The sequence below is a fragment of the Pipistrellus kuhlii genome, unplaced genomic scaffold (assembly GCF_014108245.1).
Source record: "Pipistrellus kuhlii isolate mPipKuh1 unplaced genomic scaffold, mPipKuh1.p scaffold_m20_p_38, whole genome shotgun sequence".
Taxonomy (NCBI): Eukaryota; Metazoa; Chordata; class Mammalia; order Chiroptera; family Vespertilionidae; genus Pipistrellus; species Pipistrellus kuhlii.
In genome coordinates this window covers 2402987-2427321 of record NW_023425538.1, presented here as the reverse complement: position 1 = coordinate 2427321, position 24335 = coordinate 2402987, and the positions used below count along the sequence as shown (strand labels likewise).

General features: G+C 44.0%; 2 protein-coding genes and 1 pseudogene across 9 annotated transcripts in view; 2 read left to right on the top strand and 1 right to left on the bottom strand.

The window, feature by feature from the left end:
- The window catches only part of SAMD4B (sterile alpha motif domain containing 4B), a 45599-nt gene extending 43313 nt beyond the window's left edge, over nucleotides 1–2286 (top strand). For all 3 annotated transcript variants that reach the window (XM_036408346.2, XM_036408348.2, XM_036408347.2), the window contains one exon: nucleotides 153–2286. In XM_036408346.2, coding sequence (XP_036264239.1) covers nucleotides 153–181 — 29 coding nt within the window. In that variant the 3' untranslated portion in view covers nucleotides 182–2286. The remainder of the gene's footprint in view (nucleotides 1–152) is intronic.
- PAF1 (PAF1 homolog, Paf1/RNA polymerase II complex component) lies at nucleotides 2241–24319 on the bottom strand. Of its 6 annotated transcripts, XM_045570887.1 has the most exons (15): nucleotides 24051–24314; nucleotides 23705–23734; nucleotides 9765–9779; nucleotides 6263–6355; nucleotides 5584–5705; nucleotides 5425–5491; nucleotides 5232–5333; nucleotides 5037–5142; nucleotides 4876–4944; nucleotides 4693–4796; nucleotides 4492–4608; nucleotides 4277–4405; nucleotides 3281–3386; nucleotides 3091–3181; nucleotides 2464–3012 (listed from the first exon to the last, which is right to left on the bottom strand). In XM_045570887.1, the coding sequence occupies exons 1-15, from the start codon at nucleotides 24095–24097 to the stop codon at nucleotides 2594–2596; spliced, it is 1617 nt and encodes a 538-aa protein (XP_045426843.1). In that variant the 5' UTR covers nucleotides 24098–24314; the 3' UTR covers nucleotides 2464–2593. The 6 variants fall into 6 exon arrangements, with proteins under 6 accessions (XP_045426842.1, XP_036264242.1, XP_036264243.1 ...); XM_045570886.1 differs by lacking the exon at nucleotides 3281–3386 and having other exon boundaries at nucleotides 2241–3012; nucleotides 24051–24319; XM_036408351.2 differs by lacking the exon at nucleotides 9765–9779 and having other exon boundaries at nucleotides 24051–24313.
- On the top strand, nucleotides 8683–9657 carry LOC118702438 (annotated as a pseudogene).
- Nucleotides 24320–24335: the final 16 nt, after the last annotated feature.

Sequence of the window (24335 nt, the reverse complement as noted above, 5' to 3'; positions counted from 1 at the left end):
GAACCGAGCAACTGATAGTCATCCTTGAGGGGGCCCTAGGGGAGGCTGTACTTCAGGGCGGACCTGACTGGGATGGCAGGCTACCTGAACATCTTTTCTCAAGCTTCCCACCAGCTCCTGATCTTCCTCCCTTCCTCCCTTTCTTACCACAGATGGGACAGACAAAACCTCCACCATCTGACGGGACCCACAGCCCAGCGCACCCATAGGCTCCCTGGGCGGCGGGAGGGAGCCAACCCCAACAGGCTTCTCTGCGACAGCGAGAGGGTGGGCTGGCTCAGCTATACATTCTAATATTTTTCTACTCTGTCATCCTTTTAACTTTTGTTTAACATTGGCACATGCCTTGCTCACTCTTGGGCCCATTGAGGGATCTCTGCTGAGGCCCGGGGATGTAGGGGGTAGCCAGAATAAAGGGTGCAGGAACTTGCCTGCCCCCTTTCCTTCCTTATATCCATCTGGCCCCATCCCACCCCTGTTTCCTCCAGAATGTTCACCTCCTGCCCCTCCTGAGGGAGCAGCCCCCTTCTCCCCCAAGACTCACTGACCCGCTGTCTTATGGGGCCTGCTCAGAACCATCAGACATTTGGGGAGACAAGCAGGGTAGATAACCTGCTCTCCTGAATATTATTTTGAGGCGCTAAGGAGAAGGCAGGTGAGGAGAGGAACCTCTTCTCGCCACCTTCTTCTCCTTCCCAATTCCATCATTCCCCGAGGACAGGAGCCATCCTCTTCTCACCTCCTTTTGCCCTGTTTATCAAAGGTTCTCTACAATTAATTTCTTAGGCCTATTTAAGATACATATTTATATAGTTCTTAACGGTTTTTCTCTGATCATTCCCTCATTTTTAGAATCCCCAGGCCTCTCTCTGAGCCAAGAAAGTGGCAGGGGGAACCTGAATTTTATGAGGGGAGAGGGGCAGAGCCCCTTTCTCCAGACCCCCTAGCCCTCCCCACTTCCCCCAGCCTTGGCTCCCCAGATGCAGAAGTTGAAGGTGGGGAGCCAGGACCGCCAATGAGGTCAGGAAGTCTGTTGCCTTAACATCCCCTTCCCCCATCAAAATACTCTTCACTCCCAGGTCTGGTTGCTGAAAGACTTGGGGGTAAGGAATAAGGGAAAGGGGATTGTTTGGTTTTGGTTTCTTTCCCCACCCCCTTTTCTCTCATCCTTCCCCCACTCCCCATTATGTCATGACCTCATTAAGTGGAACACTATATCATAACCCAGAAATATCCAGCCCTGGAGTCATACAGAGCCTCTGGTCCCTGGGTTGTGCTGGGGCCCAGGTGGAGGGAGGGGATTTGAGGGTTCAGGTTGTGGGGAAGCCAGGGTCCCCTATTCCAGCCCCCTCTCCCCTCAACCCTCCCACGCACACTGGGACATTCTCAAGCTTTTCACACCGAAAGGGAAAAAAAAAATGTTATTTTTAGATACATTTTATGAATAACTTTTGTTATGAATATGGCTGGTAACCATTGTGTATGTTATTAAAGATGTTGGGGAAAAAAAAAAAACCAAAAAAATTTTAAAACCACCGCCCTCCCAGCACTCTCACCCCATTCCCCTATTTTTGCCCCTGCCCTCCAGGTCTGGACCTCCCTCAACTCTGAGCCCAGGGAGGGAGAAAGCCTGGGGGAGAGGGGGTGTAGCCCTGGGGACCTGCTCCAGGTTCCTACCTCCTCTCCCAGTGCCGGGCTGGGTGGGGTGTCAGGTTTATTTATGTACCTCTTGCACACTCATCAACCTATGCAAGTCCCCCACCCCGGCCCCTCCATGTTTCTGTGCCTTTGCTCATTCCCCTCAAACTCCCAGGGCTTCCCTAATTCCCCTCCCACTAGCCCAGGGAAGTGGGATGGACAGGGGCCACCTCGTTTGGAATCTGCAGGGTGTCCCTCTTACAGGACCCTCGCCTCCTTCCAGCCAGTCCCATCTTGTTCACTATTCATCAGGGTGAGCTGGCTCTGCCTGGCACTGGGAGGTGGTGAGGGACACCCCTCTTCTCCCCCCCCCCCCCCCCCCCCCCCGTTCCCCGGTCAACACCGCCCCCAACCTGACCAGAGTGTGCAGGACGCTGGCGGCCTCACTCTGATGGGCAGGACCCTGACCCTCTCCAGCTCCAGCCCCCAGTCTCCCTCCCCACCCCACCCACCCTCACCATAACTTCACCCTTTTATCCCCAGCCCCACGGGCAGAATCAGCTTTGAGTAACTGTACAGTTTTTCTCGCTGTTGGAGATTTATTTGTTGGAATTTCACTTGTTTAATGGTCTGGGCTTATTTTGGAAAGAAAAAAAAAAAAACATAACAAAAAAAGGCTTCTTTGTTATGCTACATTTCATTGAAAACCTGTCACCTTTGCTTCTGTGCCATTAAGCTGAGGCCACTGAGTACCTGGGGTAGGGATGGAGAGGGTGACGGAGTGGGAGGGGGAGATGTAGGCAGAAGGAGACCATAAGGACTGGGAAGGGGAGAAACTGGTTTTATTAACAGCAAAGGTTTGGAGGAGGGAAGGGAAACATTGAAAGGCTCACAAATACACCACAGAAAAGTGCCTTCCTGTGCATAATAATGTCTGTGCCAGCCCTGAAAGGATTCAGTCACTGTCACTGTCGGCTTCGCTGGAATCAGAAGCTGGGGCTTCACTGCCATCCTCCTGGGCTGAGTGCTCGCTGCCACTGGGGAAGGGACTGGCGCTGCCGCTGGGGCTGCGGCTGCGGCTGGGGCTGGGGCTCCGCTGGTCACCTCCATCGCTGCCACTCTCTGAATCATTGTCGCTGCCACGGGCCCGTCCTCCGTCGTCATCAGAGTCTGCGTCCTCTGAATCCGCATCACTGCCGAAGATCTCCTCCTGGTCCCGGGCCGCTCGGGCCTCATCCTCACTGCTCTCCTCGCCGCTACCACTCTTGTCACTTGCTTCATCCCTGTCACCCTCTTCCCGCTCACTCTCACTGCCTGAGCGTTCATCCTCACTGCCTTCTTTCTCACTGCTGCTGTCCTTCTCTTGCTCCTCATCTGTGAGAGAACAGAAAGAAGTGAGACCCAGTTTCCCACCCTCCCAGAGTTCCCAGGGATTAGCCCATGCAGCTTTACCTGAGCCCCCAGCTTCTTTCTCTTCTGTCTCCATTTCCTCTTCCTCCTCTTCCTCAGGTTCATGGTTCTCCAGCTGGGCCTTCCGTGCCTCCTGGGAAGCAGCAGGGGGGAAGGGAAAGTATTCTATCAGGTTTCTGTGTCCCTTTTACCCACCACCCCTTGGGTGCCCTGAGCCAGTGGTAATTGTTACCTGGGCTTCTAATTCCTTCTCATTCATGTCCCGGTGTTTGACCACAAGCAGGGCATTGGTACCCGACTGAACCCCAGCCTTGGCCCTGCGCTTACTTAGGCGGACCCTGCAGTGGGCAAGTTGGGGAGGGGTGTGGAAGATTCAGTTAAAAACCCCCAGTGAGAACTCCAGCGTGGTTCTTCAATTCCTCACCAATGCATAGCCCAGAACAGATGAGAATAAATACAGATTTAATAAGGGAGATTAAACTCTATTTTGGGGCAGGTGAGGGGCAGTTTGGTTGCTCTGCACTTCATAAAGTGTGTGTATAAATTTTAATGTGAATTAGTTACCAATGCTTAAAAACATAGACCCTAAATGTCTGGTTTAGGGAAAAATATGAATCTATGGCCCCACCAGGTCTTTTTGCTTCCTACAACTTATCAGCAATGGGTTGGAATCTTTTGTTGAGCTGGGTTGTGGTGCCCCTTGGAGAATGCCAACAGTTCTAGGTCACCCAGATCCCACCAGCCCATTGTGCCTTCTTTCAAATTTCCTGCTTGGCTTACAGGATCAGAATTTGTAATCTCTACTTAAAATTCAAGGTCACACTTTTTTCCAACCCTTACACCAAAGGCCTTAGCCAAAAATAAACTTTTAGCCATCGGAGAAGAGTTTTTGGGGTCACATTTTTTAACTTGGGTATCTAGGATCTCATTTTAAATATGCTAATTTTATGTATAATCCAATACTTTAGCTATGTTTTCTTTCACATGAAATCTCTTAATATCGGGAAATTTGGCTGTCTACCCTACACAAAAGGTCTAAAGAGCTTCAGTGTTTATGTAACACTTTCTCTGTGGGTTACTGTGTTAGAAACAGAGCTAGCCCACATGCATGAACAGGCTTCTGTGACAAATCTTTAGGTACAAATGTCCTCCAGGGTGGTATATCCTAGGATCTTGACCCTGAAGCACAGGCCCATGCTAATCTGAGGTAGAAATATGTGCCAAGTACCTGGTCTCCAACTCATTGTAGTACACTCCATCACCCTCTCGGAAGATGAAGAAGTAGTTTTCCTCATAACCCTTGCTAGCTTTGTTCTTCACATTCCAGTTATATTCCCGAGCAATCTTGTAGTCATATCTGAGGATGAGGGGGACAGGGTTAGCCCCATTTGTTCCCTATGAGGGAGAAAGGGATACACACTTCTCGGTCCACAACCCACGCACACATCATCCGGTGCATAATCCATCTCCTCCTCCTGGTCCCGCTTTCGTTTCTTCAACGTCTCTTCCACAGGCAGGAAGTAGGCCACAAACTGGTTCCCTTCCTCATCCATCATGCCCCTGATTGGGGAAGAGGAAAAGCAGTGATAAATGAGGACAAAGGGCAATGAGAAATAGGCCAAGGTTGGCAGCAGTGCCACTTACCTGATCATGGCTTGAGACATCATCTCCAATGCAGCTGCACCACTCGTGTCCTTGGGGGCTGGGTCAGAGTCAAAGATTACCTGAGCGCATGGATTAATCCACATCTGTGGACAGAGGACACTGGAGTTAGAAGTGAGACATGCAAAGATAACACAACTCTGCCTCCTGTGTACCAAATCTGACCTTAAAGTCTGGGAAGACGGGCATGACCTCCACCGGTGTCACTCGGGGCTTGCTGTAATGCTGGGAGATCTGGTAGGGACACAAACAGGGTGAGGAGGAGGAGGATGAAGAGTTTTGAAGCCACCTCTTTTTCTGCCTCCCCATCTTAGTCCTTCAGTTACCGACTTCTGGGCATCCTCAAAAGTCTTCTCAATGGCTGTTATCTGGCTATCCCTATCTTTGTAAATTTCTTCCTCAGTGAACTGCTGTTTTACAGAAACCCCAATCCTAGGGGTGAAGAGAAAGAAAGGCTTTTAGGGACCACTGCTGGACACACCTGAAACTTCCACGTTTCCTCCCTACCTACCACAACTTACTTGACCTCAGGCTTCTCATTGGAGACGCCATAACGGTTGAACTCGGTGGAGATATACTCTGTCTTCCGCATCCATGGCACCACCTTTGCATGCTGCTGAGACCTAAAGTGGAGGATCAGGCACTTCAGGACCTCACCACCCTCCTTCCATTGGAGCCAGTGCCCAGTCCCCACTCAGCATCCTATCCCCTTACCTCTTGGAGCTAGTGGGGGCCTGAATCTCCTCTTCCAGAAGCTTCTCATCAGCTGGATCTAAGAGTACTAGAGGAGAGTAAGGGAGTAAGAAACGATGATAGAGGTCCAGGCCTGGCCTTTGCTAGCCTAAAGGACGCCCTCCCTGCCTCCCTACATACCATTGGGGTCAATGCGGTAGGTGTCAGGGTTGATGAGATCGATGGTGACCCCCAGGTCTGGCTCAGTCAGGAGGTCATGTTTGTGCTGTTTTTCCAAGGAAGTTGCTTTGTACTGAACGAACCTAGGTAGGGAAACATGCCCATTATGGTTTCCTGACTCAGCTTTACCCCTCAAATCCCTGCTTCACAGAGGCTAAATTTCTACAGGGAGGAACTCAGAGGAATGTTCCCCCATGTTCAAGTCCAAATACTGGTTCTCCAGTGGGAAGAAACTTGGACACTGCTTGCTCATTAACAAATATTTACCAGGCCGAGACCGGTTTGGCTCAATGGATAGAGCGTCGGCTTGGGGACTGAAGGGTCCTGGATTCGATTCCGGTCAAGGGCATGTACCTTGGTTGCGGGCATATCCCCAGTAGGGGGTGTGCAAGAGGCAGCTGATTGATGACTCTCTCTCATCGATGTTTCTAACTCTCTATCTCTCCCCCTCTCTGTACAAAAACAATAAAATATATTTAAAAAAATATATATATATATATATTTACCAGGCACCTACTACTATAGTATGTGCAAGGTACTATTCTAGGCCCAGAGGAGAGAACAGTCAACGAGAAGCAGTCTTTGCCTGCAAGGAGCTCATACTATTGAGTTATTTCCCATTCCCAATCTTAAATCTCACCTGTTCTGGTCGAAAGGGTAGGTAATGAACTTGGGGTCAAAGGGGATGTCGGGGAGGCTATTGCAGTACTTGACTCGGCAGACCACTCCAGATCTAGGAACAGAATGGCTCTTTTAAAAAGCTACTCTGAAGGCCAAAGGAAAAAGCATCAAAGGCAACTCAAACTACAGTAGAGAGTAGACAACACAAAAAAGACCTAAAACAACATTAAATAATATAAAATGTGGTATAAAAATGTAATCCTTATAGAATATATTTGAGCCAGGACCGGTTTGGCTCAATGGATAGAGCGTCGGCTTGGGGACTGAAGGGCCCCGGGTTCGATTCCGGTCAAGGGCACGTACTTTGGTTGCGGGCACATCCCCAGTAGGGGGCGTGCAAGAGGCAGCTGATCGATGACTCTCATCGATGTTTCTAACTCTCTATCTCTCTCCCTTCCTCTCTGTATAAAAATCAATAAAATATATATTTAAAAAAAAAAAAGAATATATTTGAATTTAAATGCCTATAAGCTTTAACTGCTAGTGATTGACATATACCTCAAAAAGTACAAAAAAGAGAAAGAACCCAAACAAAATATTAGAGAAAGCCAGCAAACCACAAGAAAGGAACAAAGGAGAGCTATTAAAAAGACCAAAAAACAATGAACAAAATGCAATTAGTGCATACTTATCAATAATTTAAATGTAAATGGATTAAGTACTCCAACAGATATTATGGCTGAATAGATTAAAAAACATGACCCTAATTTGATGAACAAGAATAGATCCAGAGATAAATGGCAGGGGAGGGGGAGTTAGCAACCAAAGGACTTGTATGTATGCATATTAGTGGACACAGACACTGGGGCAGTGGGGGTTGCCCAGGGGGGGAATGGCTCAGGGAGGGGAGTGTCAATGGTTCAATTCCAGTCAGGGCACATGCCTGGGTTGCAGACCAGATCCCCAGTAGGGGGCATGCAGGAGGCAGGCAATCAGTGTTCTCTCTCATTGATGTTTCTCTCTCCCTCCCTAAAATCAATTAAAAAAATATTTTTTTAAAAAAAACCATACACTGTCCTAGCTGACATGGCTCAGTGGCTGAATGTCCACCTATGAATCTGGAGGTCATGGTTAGATTCCCAGTTGGGGCACATGCCCGTGTTGCAGGCTCGATCCCCAGTAGATCAATGATTCTCTCTCATCACTGATGTTTTACCTCTCTCTCTCCCTTCCTCTCTGAAATAAAAAATATATCTATAAAAAAATAAAAAAGACATACCGGTTGAAAGTGAAAGGATGGAAAAAAGATATCCCATATAAATAGAAACAAAAGGAAAGCTGGAGCCCTGGCCAAGTAGTTCAATTGGTTAGAGCAGTAGTCAGCAAACCACGGCTTGCAAGTCACATGTGACTCTTTGGCCCCTTGAGTGTTCTAACGCTACTTCAATTAGATTCACCCAGACTGAAAACCAACTTCTGCGCATGGGCTACGAAGTTTGTACCCTGTTTCCCCGAAAATAAGACTGTGTTATATTAATTTTTGCTCCCAAAGATGCGCTAGGTCTTATTTTCAGGGGATGTCTTATTTTTCCATGAAGAAGAATATGGTACACATTTATTGTTAAATGAAAATAAAGTTCATTACCTGTATACGGTACGGTAGTACAGTAGTTGTCAACACAAACCAGACAAACTGTGAATCCTACAGTATCAAGAATTTACTCAAGCCGAGACTGGTTTGGCTCAGTGGATAGAGCGTCGGCCTGCGGACTGAAAGGTCCCAGGTTCAATTCTGGTCAAGGGCATGTACCTTAGTTGTGGGCACATCCCCAGTAGGGTGTGTGCAAGAGGCAGCTGATCGATGATTCTCTCTCATCGATGTTTCTGACTCTCTATCCCTCTCTCTTCCTCTCTGTGAAAAATCAATAAAATATATATTTTTTTTAAAGAATTTACTCATTTATTCAATGACAATCATGTCATCTTCTGGAACATCATCGTAACAATCCAATTCCTGAATTTCCTGGTGAATTTCTTGTGACTCCATTTTAGAATCAGTGGACCAAATCTCTCATGTTTAGCCTAGGGGGGCCTTATTTTTGGGGGATGCCTTATATTTCACTCAGAAGGAAACCTGTAAGTAGGTCTTATTTTCGGGGAAACACAGTATGTGTGCGCCCGCACGTGATGTTTTGTGGAAGAGCCACACTCAAAGGGCCAAAAAGCTGCATGTGGCTTGAAAGCTGCAGTTTGCCGACCACTGGGTTAGAGCATTGTTCTGATATGCCAAAGTTGCAGATTCAATCCCCAGTCAGGGCACATCAACCAATGAATGCATAAATAAGTGGAACAACAAATGTTTCTCTCTAAAAATCAGTAAATATGTTTTTTGTTTTTTTTAATGTTTTTATTTATTTGTAGATAGAGTGGAAGAGAGAGAAACATCTATGAGAGCGAACATTTATCAGTTGGCCTCGTGCACATTCCCTACTGAGGATCAGGCCTGCAACCTAGTCATGTGCCCTGAACTGGGAATCAAACCTGGGACCTCTAGGTCTATGGGTCAATGCTTAATCCACTGAGCCACATCAGACAGGCTATAATTTTCAATAAAAATTAAATAAACTGTAGCCGTGGCAGCAGCTGAGATTGGTGGGCCAGGTACTGCAGCCATGGACCGAAGAGAAACTACCTTCAGCCTGGGCTGCCAAGTGCCACAACTGTAGGGTCGGAAGCTATGGACAAGGACATCCTGGGTGAAGCAGAGCTACACTTTGATGAACTGAACAAGCTGCAGATGTTGGGCCCAGAGGTTACCCAGACCATAGAGCTCAAGGAAGAGTATAAGGGCTTTATGGACAAAATTGGCCATTTCAGAAAATAGTTGGTTTATTTGTTGACCAACTTACAAAAGAAGCAGAAAATGAGAAGATGAAGGCTTTTGGTGCTCAGAATTTGCTCAAATCTATAGCAAAGCAGAGAGAAGCCCAATAGCAATAACTCCAAGCACTAATAACAGAAAAGAATGCAGCCTGAAAGGTATCGGATTGAATATGAAGCTTTGTGTAAAGTAGAAGCAGAACAAAATGAATTTATTGGCCAATTTATTTTTCAGAAATGAACTGAAAATTTCATATAGCAAAAAACAAACCTCTGTACCATTCCATTGACTTTGACTAAGGACCCACATGTAGCATGTGAGATGGTGTGAGTGATGCATCATCTCTGAAGGCAATAAAATAAATCTAGGGAGGCCTTGTTTCTAATGCCAGTGCATATCTGGTACACACCCATGACCCAGGTTTTCACCTCTTGCATTCTTAGTCTGAAATAAGCAGTCTGTAAACTTTGATTTTTTGTTTGTGTAAATTCACAAAGCTTTGGAGGAAAAAGCAATAAATTATTGTTTTCAAATGGCAAGAAAATAGACTTTAAAACAAAAAATGTAAAGACAAGGACATTACATAATTATAGAGGGTAAATCCAAGAAGAGAATAAAGCAATTATAAATATCTACCTACCCAACATAGATGCACCTAAATATATAAAGCAAATATTAATGGACATAAAGGGAGAAATCCACGGTAATAAAATATAGTTGGTAACTTTAATACTCCATTCACATCAATGGGTGAGTTCATCAAGACACAAAATTAATAGGGAAATAATGGCCTTAAATGTCACATTAGACAGATGGACTTGATGGACATTTATAGAATGTTTCATCCCAAAAGCTGCAGAAGGCACATTTTCAAAATGCACAAGGCAGCTAAAACCAGTTTGGCGTAGGGGATAGAGCCTAGGTCTGCGGACTGAAGGGTCCGGGTTTGATTCCGGTCAAGGGCATGTGCCTTGGTTGCAGGCATATCCCCAGTATGGGGTGTGCAAGAGGCAGCTAATTGATGTTTCTCTCTCATTGATGTTTCTAACTCTCTATCCCTCTCTCTACCTCTCTGTAAAAACTCAATAAAATATATATTTAAAATAAAATGCACATGGCACACCCTCCAGACTAAGACCACAAAACAAGCCTTAAATTCAAAAAGATTGAAATCATTATCAAGCATCTTTTTTAACCTCAATATCATCAAATTATTGGGTCGGCAGCTAAGTAATTGCGGGTTTCACACATATGGCTTCAGTTGAATTTTTAGGTTTGCAGACGTAGTACAAATGTAAAACACATTTTGTTATTTGGTAGTTGGCTATTCAGCTGTTAATCAGTAAAAAAAAGTTTTTTGATCTGTTTTGTAGTTTTCGTTTGGCGTTCGTTGAAAAATGGAAAATCAAAAGGCACATTTTCGTCATATTTTGCTTTTTTATTTCCACAAGGGAAAAACGCATTGCAAGCTCATAAAAAGTTATGTGCTGTTTATGGTGACGAAGCCTTAAAAGAACGGCAGTGTCAAAATTGGTTTGCCAAATTTCGTTCTGGTGATTTTTCACTCAAAGATGAAAAACGCTCTGGTCGTCCAGTTGAAGTTGATGACGCCCTAATCAAAGCAATAATCAATTCGGACTGTCACAGTACAACACGTGAGATTGCAGAGAAGCTTCATGTATCACATACATGCATTGAAAATCACTTAAAACAACTTGGCTATGTTCAAAAACTCGATACATGGGTTCCTCACGAACTGAAAGAATCACAGTTAACGCAACGCATTAGCAGCTGCGATTTGCTAAAGAAACATAATGAAAATGATCCATTTTTAAAACGACTGATAACTGGCAATGAAAAATGGGTTGTTTACAACAATATCAAGCGGAAAAGATCGTGGAGCAGGCCAGGTGAACCAACTCAAACAACATCAAAAGCTGATATTCATCAAAAGAAGGTTTTGTTATCAGTTTGGTGGGATTACAAAGGAATTGTCTACTTTGAACTCTTACCACCCAACCGAACGATCAATTCTGATGTCTACATTGAACAACTAACAAAATTAAACAATGCAGTTGAAGAAAAGCGGCCCGAATTGACAAATCGAAAAGGTGTTGTATTCCATCATGACAATGCAAGGCCACACACATCTTTGGTCACTCGGCAAAAATTAATGGAGCTTGGTTGGGATGTTTTGCCACATCCACCATATAGTCCTGACCTTGCACCATCTGATTACTTTTTATTTCGATCTTTACAAAACTCCTTGAATGGTAAAAATTTCAATAATGATGATGATGTCAAATCGTACCTGATTCAGTTTTTTGCTAATAAAAACCAGAAGTTTTTTGAACGTGGGATTATGATGCTGCCTGAAAGATGGCAAAAGGTCATTGATCAAAATGGGCAATACATTACAGAATAAAGTTATTTAGTTCCATGAAAAAATTGTCTTTGATTTTCTTTTTAAAATCCGCAAGTACTTAGCTGCCGACCCAATAGTAATCAACTACAGGAAGAGAACTGGAAAAACAAATACATGGAGACTAAACAGCATGCTATTAAATGAATGAATAAAAAAGGAAACCAAGAACTATCTTGAAAGAAAACAACTTTTCAAGATTTACTGAATGCAGTAAAAGCAGTTCTAAGAAGAAAGTTCATAGTTATACAGGCCTACCTCAAAAAAATGAGAAAAATCCCAAAAGCCCTGACCAGTATGGCTCACTTGGTTAGATGTCATCCTGGGCAACAAAGGGTTGCTGGTTCAATTCCCAGTCAGGGCACATGTCCTGGCAGCAGGCATACAGAAAGCAGCCAATTGATGTTTTGCTCTCACATTTATGTTTCTCTAAAAATAATTTTTTTTCATTCCTCCAGTTTAGTCCCAACTTCTTTCAAAACACAATACAACAGTAAAACCTAGCCCTTCTTAAAAGGTTGAGATCAAACTTATTTGACAGAGTTACATTGCCTATGCTCAGACTTGAAACTTTTCACTGAATAAAATTTTGAAATATTTATAAGGTTACAACTATCTTTGAAATTAATCAGTGAACAAAGCAACAGTATTTTTTCCATTCACATTCACACTAATTACTATTCTAAATAAGATATTCATAATTTCTTCAGTTTCAATTTAAACATTAAATTTGTAGAACAGGATGTGGGTTCTGGTACAATTTCCTAATTCACTGTATGGCCCTAGACAAGTGATCTTGGATCTCTGCCTTCACCTGCATCTCACAGGGACAGTGCCTTTTTAAACCTCCTTTATAGGCAACTAGGCATAGAATTCATATGAAAATATTTTGCTAAAGTTGCTAAATATATTTGATAAAATACCATGTTTTCTAATATTTGATTTGCTTTTTATAATGTAAACAAAATAAAGATTGCATACTTTCAGACTACAAAATTCAGTCGTTATACAAGGTGAATTAAAGTAGTAGAGCAGGTCATAATAGTAAACCCATTCATCCACGCTCTCATTTAATTAAGAAATAATAATTATAAAAATGGGTAAAATTTTGTGAAAATATTCCCATTTATTCTATCTTAGGAGGTCTTGCCCATATCAATGGATTGTCTGGCATCAGACATGGCATCTGGTAGTTGCACAGTCATTTTGTCCACAGACTTTGGCAGCCCAACCGGGATCTATCTGTTAGCCCGTACACCAGATCAAGCAAGTCATTCTCCTCATCAGTGATTGCTTCTAATTTCTCGTATATGTGCTTTCCAAAGATGAGGTGGCAGGTGGAGAAAGCCAAGGTTCCCTCACATGCACCAAAACCATCAATATCTAGATTATTTTCAATCACAACATCTAGCAGAGAGTCACCGATTTTTCCTTTGGTTGTTAAATATTTCATCGTCACGGTTTAAAAGGTGGACTGTTATTTTATCTTCTGAGCTGCAACGCGCCGGGGCCAACAGGCTCAGTGGCCGCCTCACAGCGCTGCCGCTCGCCCAGCTCCCAGGGAGGCGGCTGGCGACCAGCAGCCACTGCCGGGCCGCCCCGCCCACGGCCGGCTGTGGAGAAGGCGCGCAGAAGCCAGGCACCACCACCACCATTCCACCCCCACCCCCGCGGCGGCCATAGCGCAAGAGGCTCCCGAGTGTGGGCTTCACGCAGGGGCCGCGGGGCCGTGCGGGCTGGGGCTGGAGAGGCAGCGCGGACTCTAAAAATAAATCCTGTTCTAGCCAGTTTGGCTCAGTATACAGAGAGCATTAGCCTGCAGACTGAAGGGACCAGGGTTCTATTCTGGTCAAGGGCACATACCCGGGGCAGACTGGATCCCTAGTAGGGGGTGTGTGCAGAAGGCAGCCAATTAATGATTCTCATCACGCATGTTTCTATCTCTCCCTCCCTCTCCTTTGCTCTCTGAAATCAATAAAAATATTTTTTAAGCCAATTCTTAAAAATCTTTTAAAAAGGAAAATCCAAATGAACAATCTAACTCTATACCTAAAGGAAGTATAATAGAAAAGAACAAAAAACAAACAAAACAAAACAAAACAAAACAAAACCCAAAATAATCAGAAGGAAGGACATAGGTCAGAATGGAAAGAGAAATTTTAAAAACAATAAAAAAGATCAATTAGACTAAAAGCTGATTCCTTGAAAAGATAAACAAAATTAACAAACCTTTGGTAAAGAAGGCCCAATAAAATCATAAATGAAAGAGAAGGTACATCCAACACCAGCGATAAACAGACTCACTCAAAAAATACAATTATATGCCAACAAATTTGACAATCTAGAAGAAATGGATAAATTTCTAGAAATGACATAACCTCCTTAGACTGAACCAGACTGAAATAGAAAATCTAAAAAGACCAATTACTGGCAATAAAATTGAAGTAGTAATAAAAAAATAAACTCTCAACAAATAAAGTCCAGAACCAAATGGCTTCATAGGTGAATTCTACCAAACATTCAGAGTTAACATCAATCCTTAACCTATCGCCAAAAATTGAAGAAGAAGGAACACTTACAAATTCATTCTTCAGAGACAGTATTACCTTAATACTGAAACCAAACACATTACAAAAAAAGGGAGCATTTGAGGTCTTGCTTTCTTACATGTTAGCTTGGCTCAAATAAACTCTTATAAAAAGTCAAAAAAAGAAAAGAACCAAGATTGCAGCGTAAGTAAACATCTAAACTGCTGCCGTGCACAATTTCAAAACTACAACTAAAAGACAAAACGTCTATCACCCAGAACCATGGGAAAGCTGGCTGAGTGGAACCTCTACAACTAGACTGAAGCATTCAGGGCACAAGCGCTGAAAAACTGAGGTACAGGGGCACTCGAGCCATACGGGCTGGTGGCGGATCCTGGCTGGCGGCAGGTGTTGCTTTCTTCAACCCGAAGAGAGACAAGCTTTCAATCTCTCTGAAATCCAGTTTCTGGGTAGAAGCTGGACTGTGTCATTGGGTCAGAAAGTGAGGGTAGCTTGCTTGCAGAGCTGCGCGCAAGAATAATTATAATTGTTTGCTGTTCTGGGGCGCGAGACCCAGGGACGCTGTCAGAAAGACTGGCAGCCATCGCTGTTTGCCACGCCCTAGCCTAGGGACACTCTGAGATACCACCCTACACAATCTACAAACATACCCAAGCTCCAAGCAGTGGCTTTTGCATATGAATGGCCTTCTCTACTGCAGTTTAACCTAGCAAACTTGCAAACCTGGTACAGACAGCTCCAAAGCCTCCAAGCTCCAAGCAGTGAGGAGAGGGCATGGTTCTCCCTGTAGCTCCTGCAGGGTGGCCTCAGAGAGTAGCTGAACTGCACCCCCATTGGAGATCCAGAAGCCAGTGTACCTAGTGGTAAGTGTGAGACACCAGATTTTAACTCCTCTCGTAAGTGACACATTCGGGAGAGACTCGTGAGCACCAAAGCCCCACAGAAACAAGGCCTGCACCATAAGCCTGTCTCCAGCACAGCAGTTCTTCCATTATAGACACAGCAGGTCCCCACAGCCAATTGACCTGGAGGTCAATTCCTCCCAGTGCATCAACAGCAATTAAGGCTTAACTACACCAAGACTTTTCACTCAGCCCACAAAGGGGTGGACCAAGAACTACTACCTCGGGTGATTGAGGAAGCTGAGCTACTAGCCCCTATAGGTCACCTACCACACAAAGCCACTCCATAAACACAGGGAGGCAGCCAAAATGCGGAGACAAAGAAGCATGTCACGAATGGGAGAGATGGAGGAAAGTAAACTACTGGACAACACAGTTCAGAACCACATTTATAAGGTTACTCAAGAATCTTCTAAAAAACCGCTGAGAAACTTGAAGAGACCTTCAAGGACCTTAATGAGAATGCCAAAAATAAAAAATAAAAAAATGGAAAAGGACAGTCAGAAATAAAGCATACACTGTCTGAAATAAAGAATATATAGAAACTCAACTGTAGAAGAACATACCCCAAGAGTCAAACCAAAGATCTGGAATATGAGGAAACAAAAAGAACATACCCCAAGAGTCAAACCAAAGATCTGGAATATGAGGTCAGTTCCTCCCAGTGATACCAACATCAATTAAGTCTTAACTACAATAAGGCTGTACACACAGTCCACAAAGGGGTCCACCAAGAGTGTCCACCTCAGGTAACTGGGAGGCTGACCCACTGAACCATATAGGACACCTTAACACACAAAGCCACCCTACCAACTCAGGGAAGCAGCGAAAATGCCGAGACAAGGAAACAGATCACAAACGAAAGAAATGGAGGACAACAAGCGACTGGATATACTGTCTTCAACTTTCTGGATTCCGAACCAGAGAGGCAGAAAGAAAGAAGAATCCAAAAGTGTGAGGATAGTGTAAGGAGCCTCTGGGATGGCTTTAAGCGTACCAACATCTGGATTTTTGGGATGCCAGAAGAGGAGAGAGAGCAGGATACTGAAGGCCTACTGAAAGAAATAATGACAGAAAACTTTCCCTAGCTGGAGAAAGAAATAGACTTACAAGTCCAGGAAGTACACAGAACCCCAAACAAGAGGAATCCAAAGAGAACCACACCAAGACACATCATAATTAAAATGCCAAGAGCAAAAGACAAAGAGAGAATCTTTTTTTTTTTTTTAAATACATTTTATTGATTTTTTGCAGAGAGGAAGAGAGAGGGATAGAGAGTTAGAAACATTGATGAGAGAGAATCATCGATCAGCTGCCTCTTGCACACCTCCCACTGGGGATGTGCACACAGCCAAGGTACATGCCCTCTACCGGAATTGAACCCGGGACCTTTCAGTTCGCAGGCTGACGCTCTATCCACTGAGCCAAACCGGTCTCAGCCAAAGAGAGAATCTTAAAAGCAGCAAGGGGAAAACAGTTAGGAGAGAAACCAGGAAGGCGGCATAGGTGAACGCCTAACTGCAGCCTCACACAACAATTTCAAAAAAATACAACTAAAATACAAAATGGACATTATCCAGAACTACAGAAAAGTTGACTGACAGAAAATTCTACACCTAGAAGGAAAGAGAAAACCAGAAGGAAAATCAGAGGAGCTGTAAAAGCCTAAGGTACGGAGACACGGTGCGCGCATGGGGAGAGGAGGGAGCCAGAGAAGGGGGGCAGCTGAGTGCTGGCTGGCATTCCTTAGCAGGAAGGAGATAAAAGCTCCGGACTGTGCTGAACCCCAGTTCCTACTGCACTGAACCCCAGTTCTGGGCGAGACCCTAGGGCCCAGGCTCATACAGAGGGATTCTAGGCTGTACGGCGGAAACTCAGGGAGCAGCGAAAGACAGAGCCCCGGGAGTCGCGCACATTGCGTGCAGAGGACGGACTGTTGGCTCTGCTGCTAGATTGCCCTAGCGGGAAGGAGACAAAAGCTCCGAAATGTGCTGAGCCCCAGTTCCAACTGCTCTGAACCCCAGTTGCACACAGAGGATGAACTGTTGACTGTGCCGCTGGATTGTCCTGGCGGGAAGGAGACAAAAGCTCTGGACTGCACTGACCCCCACTTCCAACCCCACTCCCAAGTGCACTGAACCCCAGTTCCGGACTCATTGGGGGAGAGTCTAGACCACATGTGTCAAACACAAGGCCCGCGGGCCAAATCCGTCCCGCCAGGCCTTGCAATGTGGCCCGTACCGCGCTGTCATCACTGCACTCCGCTGCGTTTCCATCACAATGACAGTTTATGACTGTTCAGTAAACCATTCGGCCCGCGATTTAGGCTGGATTTTAGATTTTGGCCCCTTCTCTGATTGAGTTTGACACCTCTAGTCTAGACTGTCTGGTAGCAGGTAAAACTCAAGGGCACCTTTCTCTCAGAGGTGCTTGCAGCGAGTACCAAAGCAGGGAGTACCAAAGGATACTGAGGAACACTGAAACTCAGGAACCTCGTAGGGCAGGGCTGACAGGAAGCCAACGCTGTAGGCTCCACCATGAAACTCTGCCCCATCCAAGCTGAACACTTGAGACTTTTGCAATTTTCCAAGTCTAGTCAAATAAGGCTGTCTCCCGGCATAGACACAGTTGATCCTCACAACCAATTGGCCTGGAGGTCAGTTCCTCCCAGTGATACCAACATCAATTAAGTCTTAACTACAATAAGGCTGTACACACAGTCCACAAAGGGGTCCACCAAGAGTGTCCACCTCAGGTAACTGGGAGGCTGACCCACTGAACCATATAGGACACCTTAACACACAAAGCCACCCTACCAACTCAGGGAAGCAGCGAAAATGCCGAGACAAGGAAACAGATCACAAACGAAAGAAATGGAGGACAACAAGCGACTGGATATAGAATTCAAAACCACGGTTATAAGGTTTTACAAGAATTTCCTAGAAAAGGCCAATAAAATAAACGAGACCTATGAGGATATGAAAAGGGAAAGGGATCAACTAGAAATAAAAAGGGATCAGCTAGAAATAATACATTGTCTGAAATAAAAAATATTATACAGAGTCCTAAAAACAGAATGGAAGGTCACAAGAATCAAGTCAAAGATTTGGAACATAGCCAAAACTGGTTTGGCCCAGTGGATAGAGCATCAGTCTGTGGACTGAAAGGTCCCAGGTTTGATTCCGGTCAAGGGCATGTACATTGGTTGTGGGCACATCCCCGGTAGGGGGTGTACAGGAGGCAGCTGGTCGATGTTTCTCTCTCATCGACGTTTCTAACTCTCTATCCCTCTCTTTTCCTCTCTGTGGAAAATCAATAAAATATATTTTTTTAAAAAAGATTTGGAACATAAAGAGCTAGCAGACACTCCTCTGCAAAAGCAAAAAGACAAGAGAATCCAGAAAGTTGAAGACAGTATAAGAAACCTCTGGGACAACTTCAAGCGAACCAACATCAGAATTATGGGGGTCCCAGAAGATGAGAGAGAGCAAGATACTGAAAACCTACTGGAAGAAATAGTGACAGAAAACTTCCCCCACCTGGTAAAAAAATTAGACTTACAAGTCCAGGAAGCGCACAGAACCCCAAACAAAAGGAATCCAAAGAGGACCACACCAAGACACATCATAATTAAAATTCGAAGAGCAAAAGACAAAGAGAGAATATTAAAAGCAGCAAGAAAAAAGAAGGCAGTTACCTATAAAGGAGCAACCATATAACTGTCAGCTGATTTCTCAACAGAAACCATGAAGGCCAGAAGGAAATGGCAAGAAATATTCAAGGTGATGAATAGCAAGAACCTACAGCCAAAAATACTTTACCCAGCAAAGCTATCACTCAGAATCAAAGGCCAGATAAAGAGCGTCACAAATAAAAAAAAGCTAAAGGAGTTCATCACCGCCAAACCAGAATTATATGAATTGCTGAAGGGGGTTCTTTAGGAAGAGGAAGAAAATAAAGATAAAAACTATGAACAACAAATACGTGACTATCAAGTGAATCTAAAAACCAAGGGAATTAAAAAATCTGATGAACAATATGAATATAATAGAATCAGAGGGATGGAAGGGGAGTAAACTGACAATTCTCAGGGAAAAGGGGAGTGGGGGGTGCGGGAAGAGACTGAACATAAACTGTGCACCTATGGATAAAGACAATGAGGGGTGGGGGAAAGGCAGAGGGTGAGGTGGGAACCTGGTGGAGGGGAGCAATGGAAGGAAAAAAAAGTGAGGAACATTTGTAATAATATGAACAATAAAGATTTAAAATTAAAAAAAACACACACAAAACTGTTAGTTACCTACAAGGGAGTACCCATACGACTGTCAGCTGATTTCTCAACAGAAACTATAAGGCCATAAAGGAGTGGCAAGAAATATTCAAAGTGATGAACAGCAAGAACCTACAACTAAGATTACTCTACCCAGCCAAGATCGGTTTGGCTCAATGGATAGAGCGTCGGCTTGGGGACTGAAGGGTCCCGGGTTCGATTCCCGTCAAGGGCATGTGCCTTGGTTGCGGGCATATCCCCGGTGGGGGGTGTGCAGGAGGCGGCTGATCAATGACTCTCTCTCATCGATGTTTCTAGCTCTCTATCTCTCTCCCTTCCTCTCTGTACAAAAATCAATAAAATGTATTAAAAAAAAAAAAAAAAAGATTACTCTACCCAGCAAAGCTATCATTCAGAATTGAAGGTCAGATAAAGAGTTTCACAGATAAGAAAAAGTTAAAGGAGTTCATCACCACCAAACCAGGATTACATGAAATGCTGAAGGGTATTCTTTAAGAAGAGGAAGAAGAAAAAGGCAAAGGTAAAAATTATGAACAACAAAAAGGCATTAAATACATACCTACCAACAAGTGAATCTAAAAATCAAGTGAATAAAAAATCTGAAGAACAGAATGGACTGGTGAATATAATAGAATCAGGGACATAGAAAGGGAGTGGACTGACAATTTTCAGTGGGAAAGGGTCTGAGGGGTGCAGGAAGAGATTGGACAAAAATCTTACACCTATTGATGAAGACAGTGGCGGGGGGTAAGGGCATGGGGTGGGGTGGGGAATCAGATGGAGGGGAGCTATGAGGGATGTTTACCTGTAATAATCTGAACAATAAATATTATATTTAAAAAAATTAAAAAATTTAAATTTAAATTTTTTTTAAAAAGAGCCCTACCCAGGTTGGTTCAGTGGAGAGAGCACTGGCTGGGGACCAAAGAGGCCTGGGTTCAATTCCAGTCAAAGGAACACATGGTTGCAGGCTCCTCCTCAGCCCTAGCCCTGGTCAGGGTACGTGCAGGAGACAATAGATGTGTTTCTCTCACATCTATGTTTCTCTCTCTCTTTCCCTCTCTCTTCTACTTTCCCTAAAAATCAATGGATGGAAAAACTATCCTCAGGTGAGGATTAACAACAAAAGTTAAAAAAAGAAAAAGAGCCAAAGCTGGTTTGGCTCAGTGGATGGAGCGTCGGCCTGCGGACTGAAAGGTCCTGGGTTCAATTCGTCAGGGGCATGTACCTTGGTTGCGGGCACATCCCTGGAAGGAGGTGTGCAAGAAGCAGCTGGTCGATGTTTTTCTCTCATTGACGTTTTTTAGCTATCTCTCTCCCTTCCTCTCTGTAAAAAAATCAATAAAATATATTTTTAAAAATCTAATAAAATAATATAAAAAAATAAAATAAATTTAAAAAGAATAAAAACCATAGGTCATCTCAATAGATTCAGAGAAAACGTTTGATAAAAGCAAGCATCATTTTGGTGGATCAGTGGTCAAACATCGAACCAACAATCAAAAGGTCACCAGTTCAATTCCCAGTGAAGGCCAGGTTGTGGTCTAATCTACACTAAAGAAGACAAAGCTATGTAATAAATCCTAGCCACAGCAATCAGATAGGGGTGTGCAGGAGGCAGCCAATAAATATTTCTCTCTCATTAATGTTTCCTTCCTCTCTCTCTAAAAATCAATAAACACATAATTTTTAAAAAGCATCATTTTATAAAAACTCTCAACAAAGTGCATATGGAAGGAACATAACATAATAAAGGCTTATATATGCCAAACCCACCTAATATACTCAGTGGTTAAAAGTTGAAAGCTTTTTCTCTAAGATCAGAAATAAGACAAGGATACTCATTGCCACCACTTCTATTCAACGTATTGGAAATCCTAGCCACAGCAATCAGACAAGAAAAAAAGAAAGAAAAAGGCATCCAAATTAGAAAGGAAGAAGTAATACTATTATTTGCAGAAAACTTACAATATGTAAAAAAAAAACCCTAAATAATCTCGGCAAAAAGAAATTAGAATGAATTCAGTAAAGTTGCAGGATACAGAATCAATATACAGAAATCTGTTGCATTTCTACATACTAACAACAAATGATAAGGAGAAATGAAGAAAATCCCATTTATAATTGCATCAAAAAGCATAAAACACCTAGGAATAAATTTAACCAAAGGCGTAAAAGACCTGTACTCAGAAAACTGTAAGACATTGAAGAAATAAATTGAAAATGTGAATAAATGGAAGACATACCTTGCTCATCAATTGGAAGGATTAATATTATTAAAATGTCCTTACTACCTAAAGCAAATTTCAGAGTCCATGTTATCCTTATTAAAACACTAATGGCAGCCAAAACCGGTTTGGCTCAGTGGATAAAGTGTTGGCCTGCAGACTGGAGGGTCCCAGGTTCAATTTCAGTCAAGGGCACGTACATTGGTTGCAGGCACATCCCCAGTGGGGGGTGGGGGGGGGTGTGCAGGAGGCAGCTGATTGATGTTTCTCTCTCATCGATGTTTCTAACTCTCTCTCCCTCTCCTTTCCTCTCTGTAAAAACTCAATAAAATATATTTTTTTAAAAACAAAAACAAAAAACACACACACCAATGGCATTCCTCTCAGAACTACAATTAATCCTAAAATTTCTATGGAACCACAAAAAAATCCAAAGAGCAAAAGAAATTTTGAGAAAGAACAAGGTGGAAGGATGTTCCATATTCCCTGATAAGCTATGATAGAAAGCTACAATAATCAGAACAGTATGGTACTAGCATAAAAACATATATAGATCCCCCAGGCAGTGTTGCTCAGTGGTTGGGTGTCAACCTATGAACCAGAAGGTGGAGGTTCTATTCCCCATCAGGGCACATGCCTGAGTTATGGGAGGCATGCAGGGATCTGCTGAACAATGATCATCATCACTGATGGCATTCTCTCTCTCTCTCTCTCTCTCTCTCTCTCTCTCTCTCTCTCTCTCTCTCTTCTCTCTCCACCCCCTCTCCCTTCCTTTCTGAAATCAATAAAAATATATTTTAAAAAGCCAAAACATAGCTCTAGTCTAGGGGTGTCGAACTCAGAGAAGGGGCCAAAATCTAAAATCCAGCCTAAATCGCGGGCCGAATGGTTTACTGAACAGTCATAAACTGTCATTGTGATGGAAACGCAGCGGAGTGGTGATGACAGCGCGGTGCGGGCCACATTGCAAGGCCTGGCGGGACGGATTTGGCCCGCGGGCCTTGTGTTTGACACGTGCTCTAGTCGGTTTGGCTCAGTGGATAAAGCATCAGCCTTCGCACTGAAGAATTCCAGGTTCAATTCTGATCAAGGGCAAATGCCCAGGTTGCAGGCTCCATCCCCAGTAGGAAGTGTACCAATGATTCCCTCTCATTGATGTTTCTATCTCTCTCCCCCTCTCCCTTCCTTTCTGAAATCAATAAAATATATTGAGAGATAATAATAAATTTTAAAAACAAATTAAAATAAACAAATGGGACTATATCAAACTAAAAAGATTTTGTACAACAAAAGAAACCATCTACAAAATGAAAATGCAACCTACTGAGATAAGATATTCACAAATGACATATCCAATAATGGGTTAATATCCAAAATATATCAGGAACTCATACAACTTAACATCAAACACACACACACACACACACACACACAATCCATTTATAGATAGGGAGAGGACCTGAATAGACATTTTTCAAAGAGGACAAATGGCCAACAGACATATGAAAAGATGCTCAATATCATCAGGGAAATGCAAATTAAAACCACTATGATTGTCACCACCTGTCAGAATGAACAAGTAAGTGCTGGTGAGGATATAGAGAAAAGGGGACTCTCGTACACTGTTGGTGGGATTGTAAATTAGTGAGGCCACTATGGAAAACAATACAAAGATTCCTCAAAAAATTAAACCCTATGTTCACTGCAGCATTATTAGTAATAGCCAAGATACAGAAGCAACCTAGATGTCCATCAATAACTGAGTGGATAAAGAACTCTCTCTCTCTCTCTCTCTCTCTCTCTCTCTATATATATATATATATGTGTGTGTGTGTGTGTGTGTGTGTGTGTGTGTGTATATATATATATATTATATTGTTATTCAGCAATAAGACAATAAAAAATTGCCATTTGCGACAACAGGAGTGTACCCAGACGGTGTTTAGCTAAATGAAATAGAGAAACAAATACCACATGATTCCGCTAAAAAAACAACCCACACAAAACAAATGAATAAACGAAACAAAATACAAACAGACCCACGGATAGAACAAGCTAATAGTTGCCAAAGAGGAGGAGGATGGAGGATAAAGAAATAAAAACCGCTGATACGCTGGGTGTGGAAACTGGCCCCACCTGTGTTTCCCACCCCCGGCCCACACTCTTAGGAAAACAGAAAGGGACTCACCTCTCAGGCAGAGTCCGGTGGGAATTGGGCCTGGTGGGCAAGAGAGAGACATTGGTAGAAAGGTGAAGACGAGATTGACAGCAGCGTGAAGGGGGCACCTCCAAGATTTTAAAAGAGGATTGCCCTTCTGAATAAAATCTCCCAAGATTAATTCTCCAACCCATTAATTCTCCAACTCCACGGGGGGAAGGGATAACACCCCAAACCTAAAGAAACCCCGCTCTACTGAGTGCTCCGTGACGTCACGGACCTGAGGGGCTGGCGACGTTACACGGAGACCCTGAGCCCGACCCCCCGCCCCGCCGAGACATGGACAGACGATAAAGCTGCAAGGTGAGGCGTGTACCTGTGGCCATCTTCCCGCTGTGCCTGGGTCTGGATGGTGGGAGCCATGGCGACGAGGCGGCAGCCGTCCGGACCTCGCCGAGCCGCGGGGAGACAAGGTGGGGCGTGCCGCCTTCGACGGACACCTGATCCGAGGCGGCGCTCGGGTAGGCGCCCCGGGCCCGGAGGGGAGCGTCGGGAGGACGGAGGCTAAGGAGAGCTCCAGCCGGGGCTCCGGAAACGCGCAGCCGCCGACCATCAGCTGCGGATCCACCAACTGCCGCCAGGCGAAGCGCCCCGACGAATC

Excerpts from the sequence above, each read along its gene's own strand:
- PAF1 (XM_045570886.1), bottom strand. The coding sequence starts at position 24,097 with ATGGCTCCCACCATCCAGACCCAGGCACAGCGGGAAGATGGCCACAG. Across the intron at positions 23,735-24,050 it reads CAGCGGGAAGATGGCCACAG|GCCCAATTCCCACCGGACTC; the intron begins GTACACGCCTCA and ends CTTGCCCACCAG. Across the intron at positions 3,182-4,276 it reads TACAATGAGTTGGAGACCAG|GAGGCACGGAAGGCCCAGCT; the intron begins GTACTTGGCACA and ends GCTGCTTCCCAG.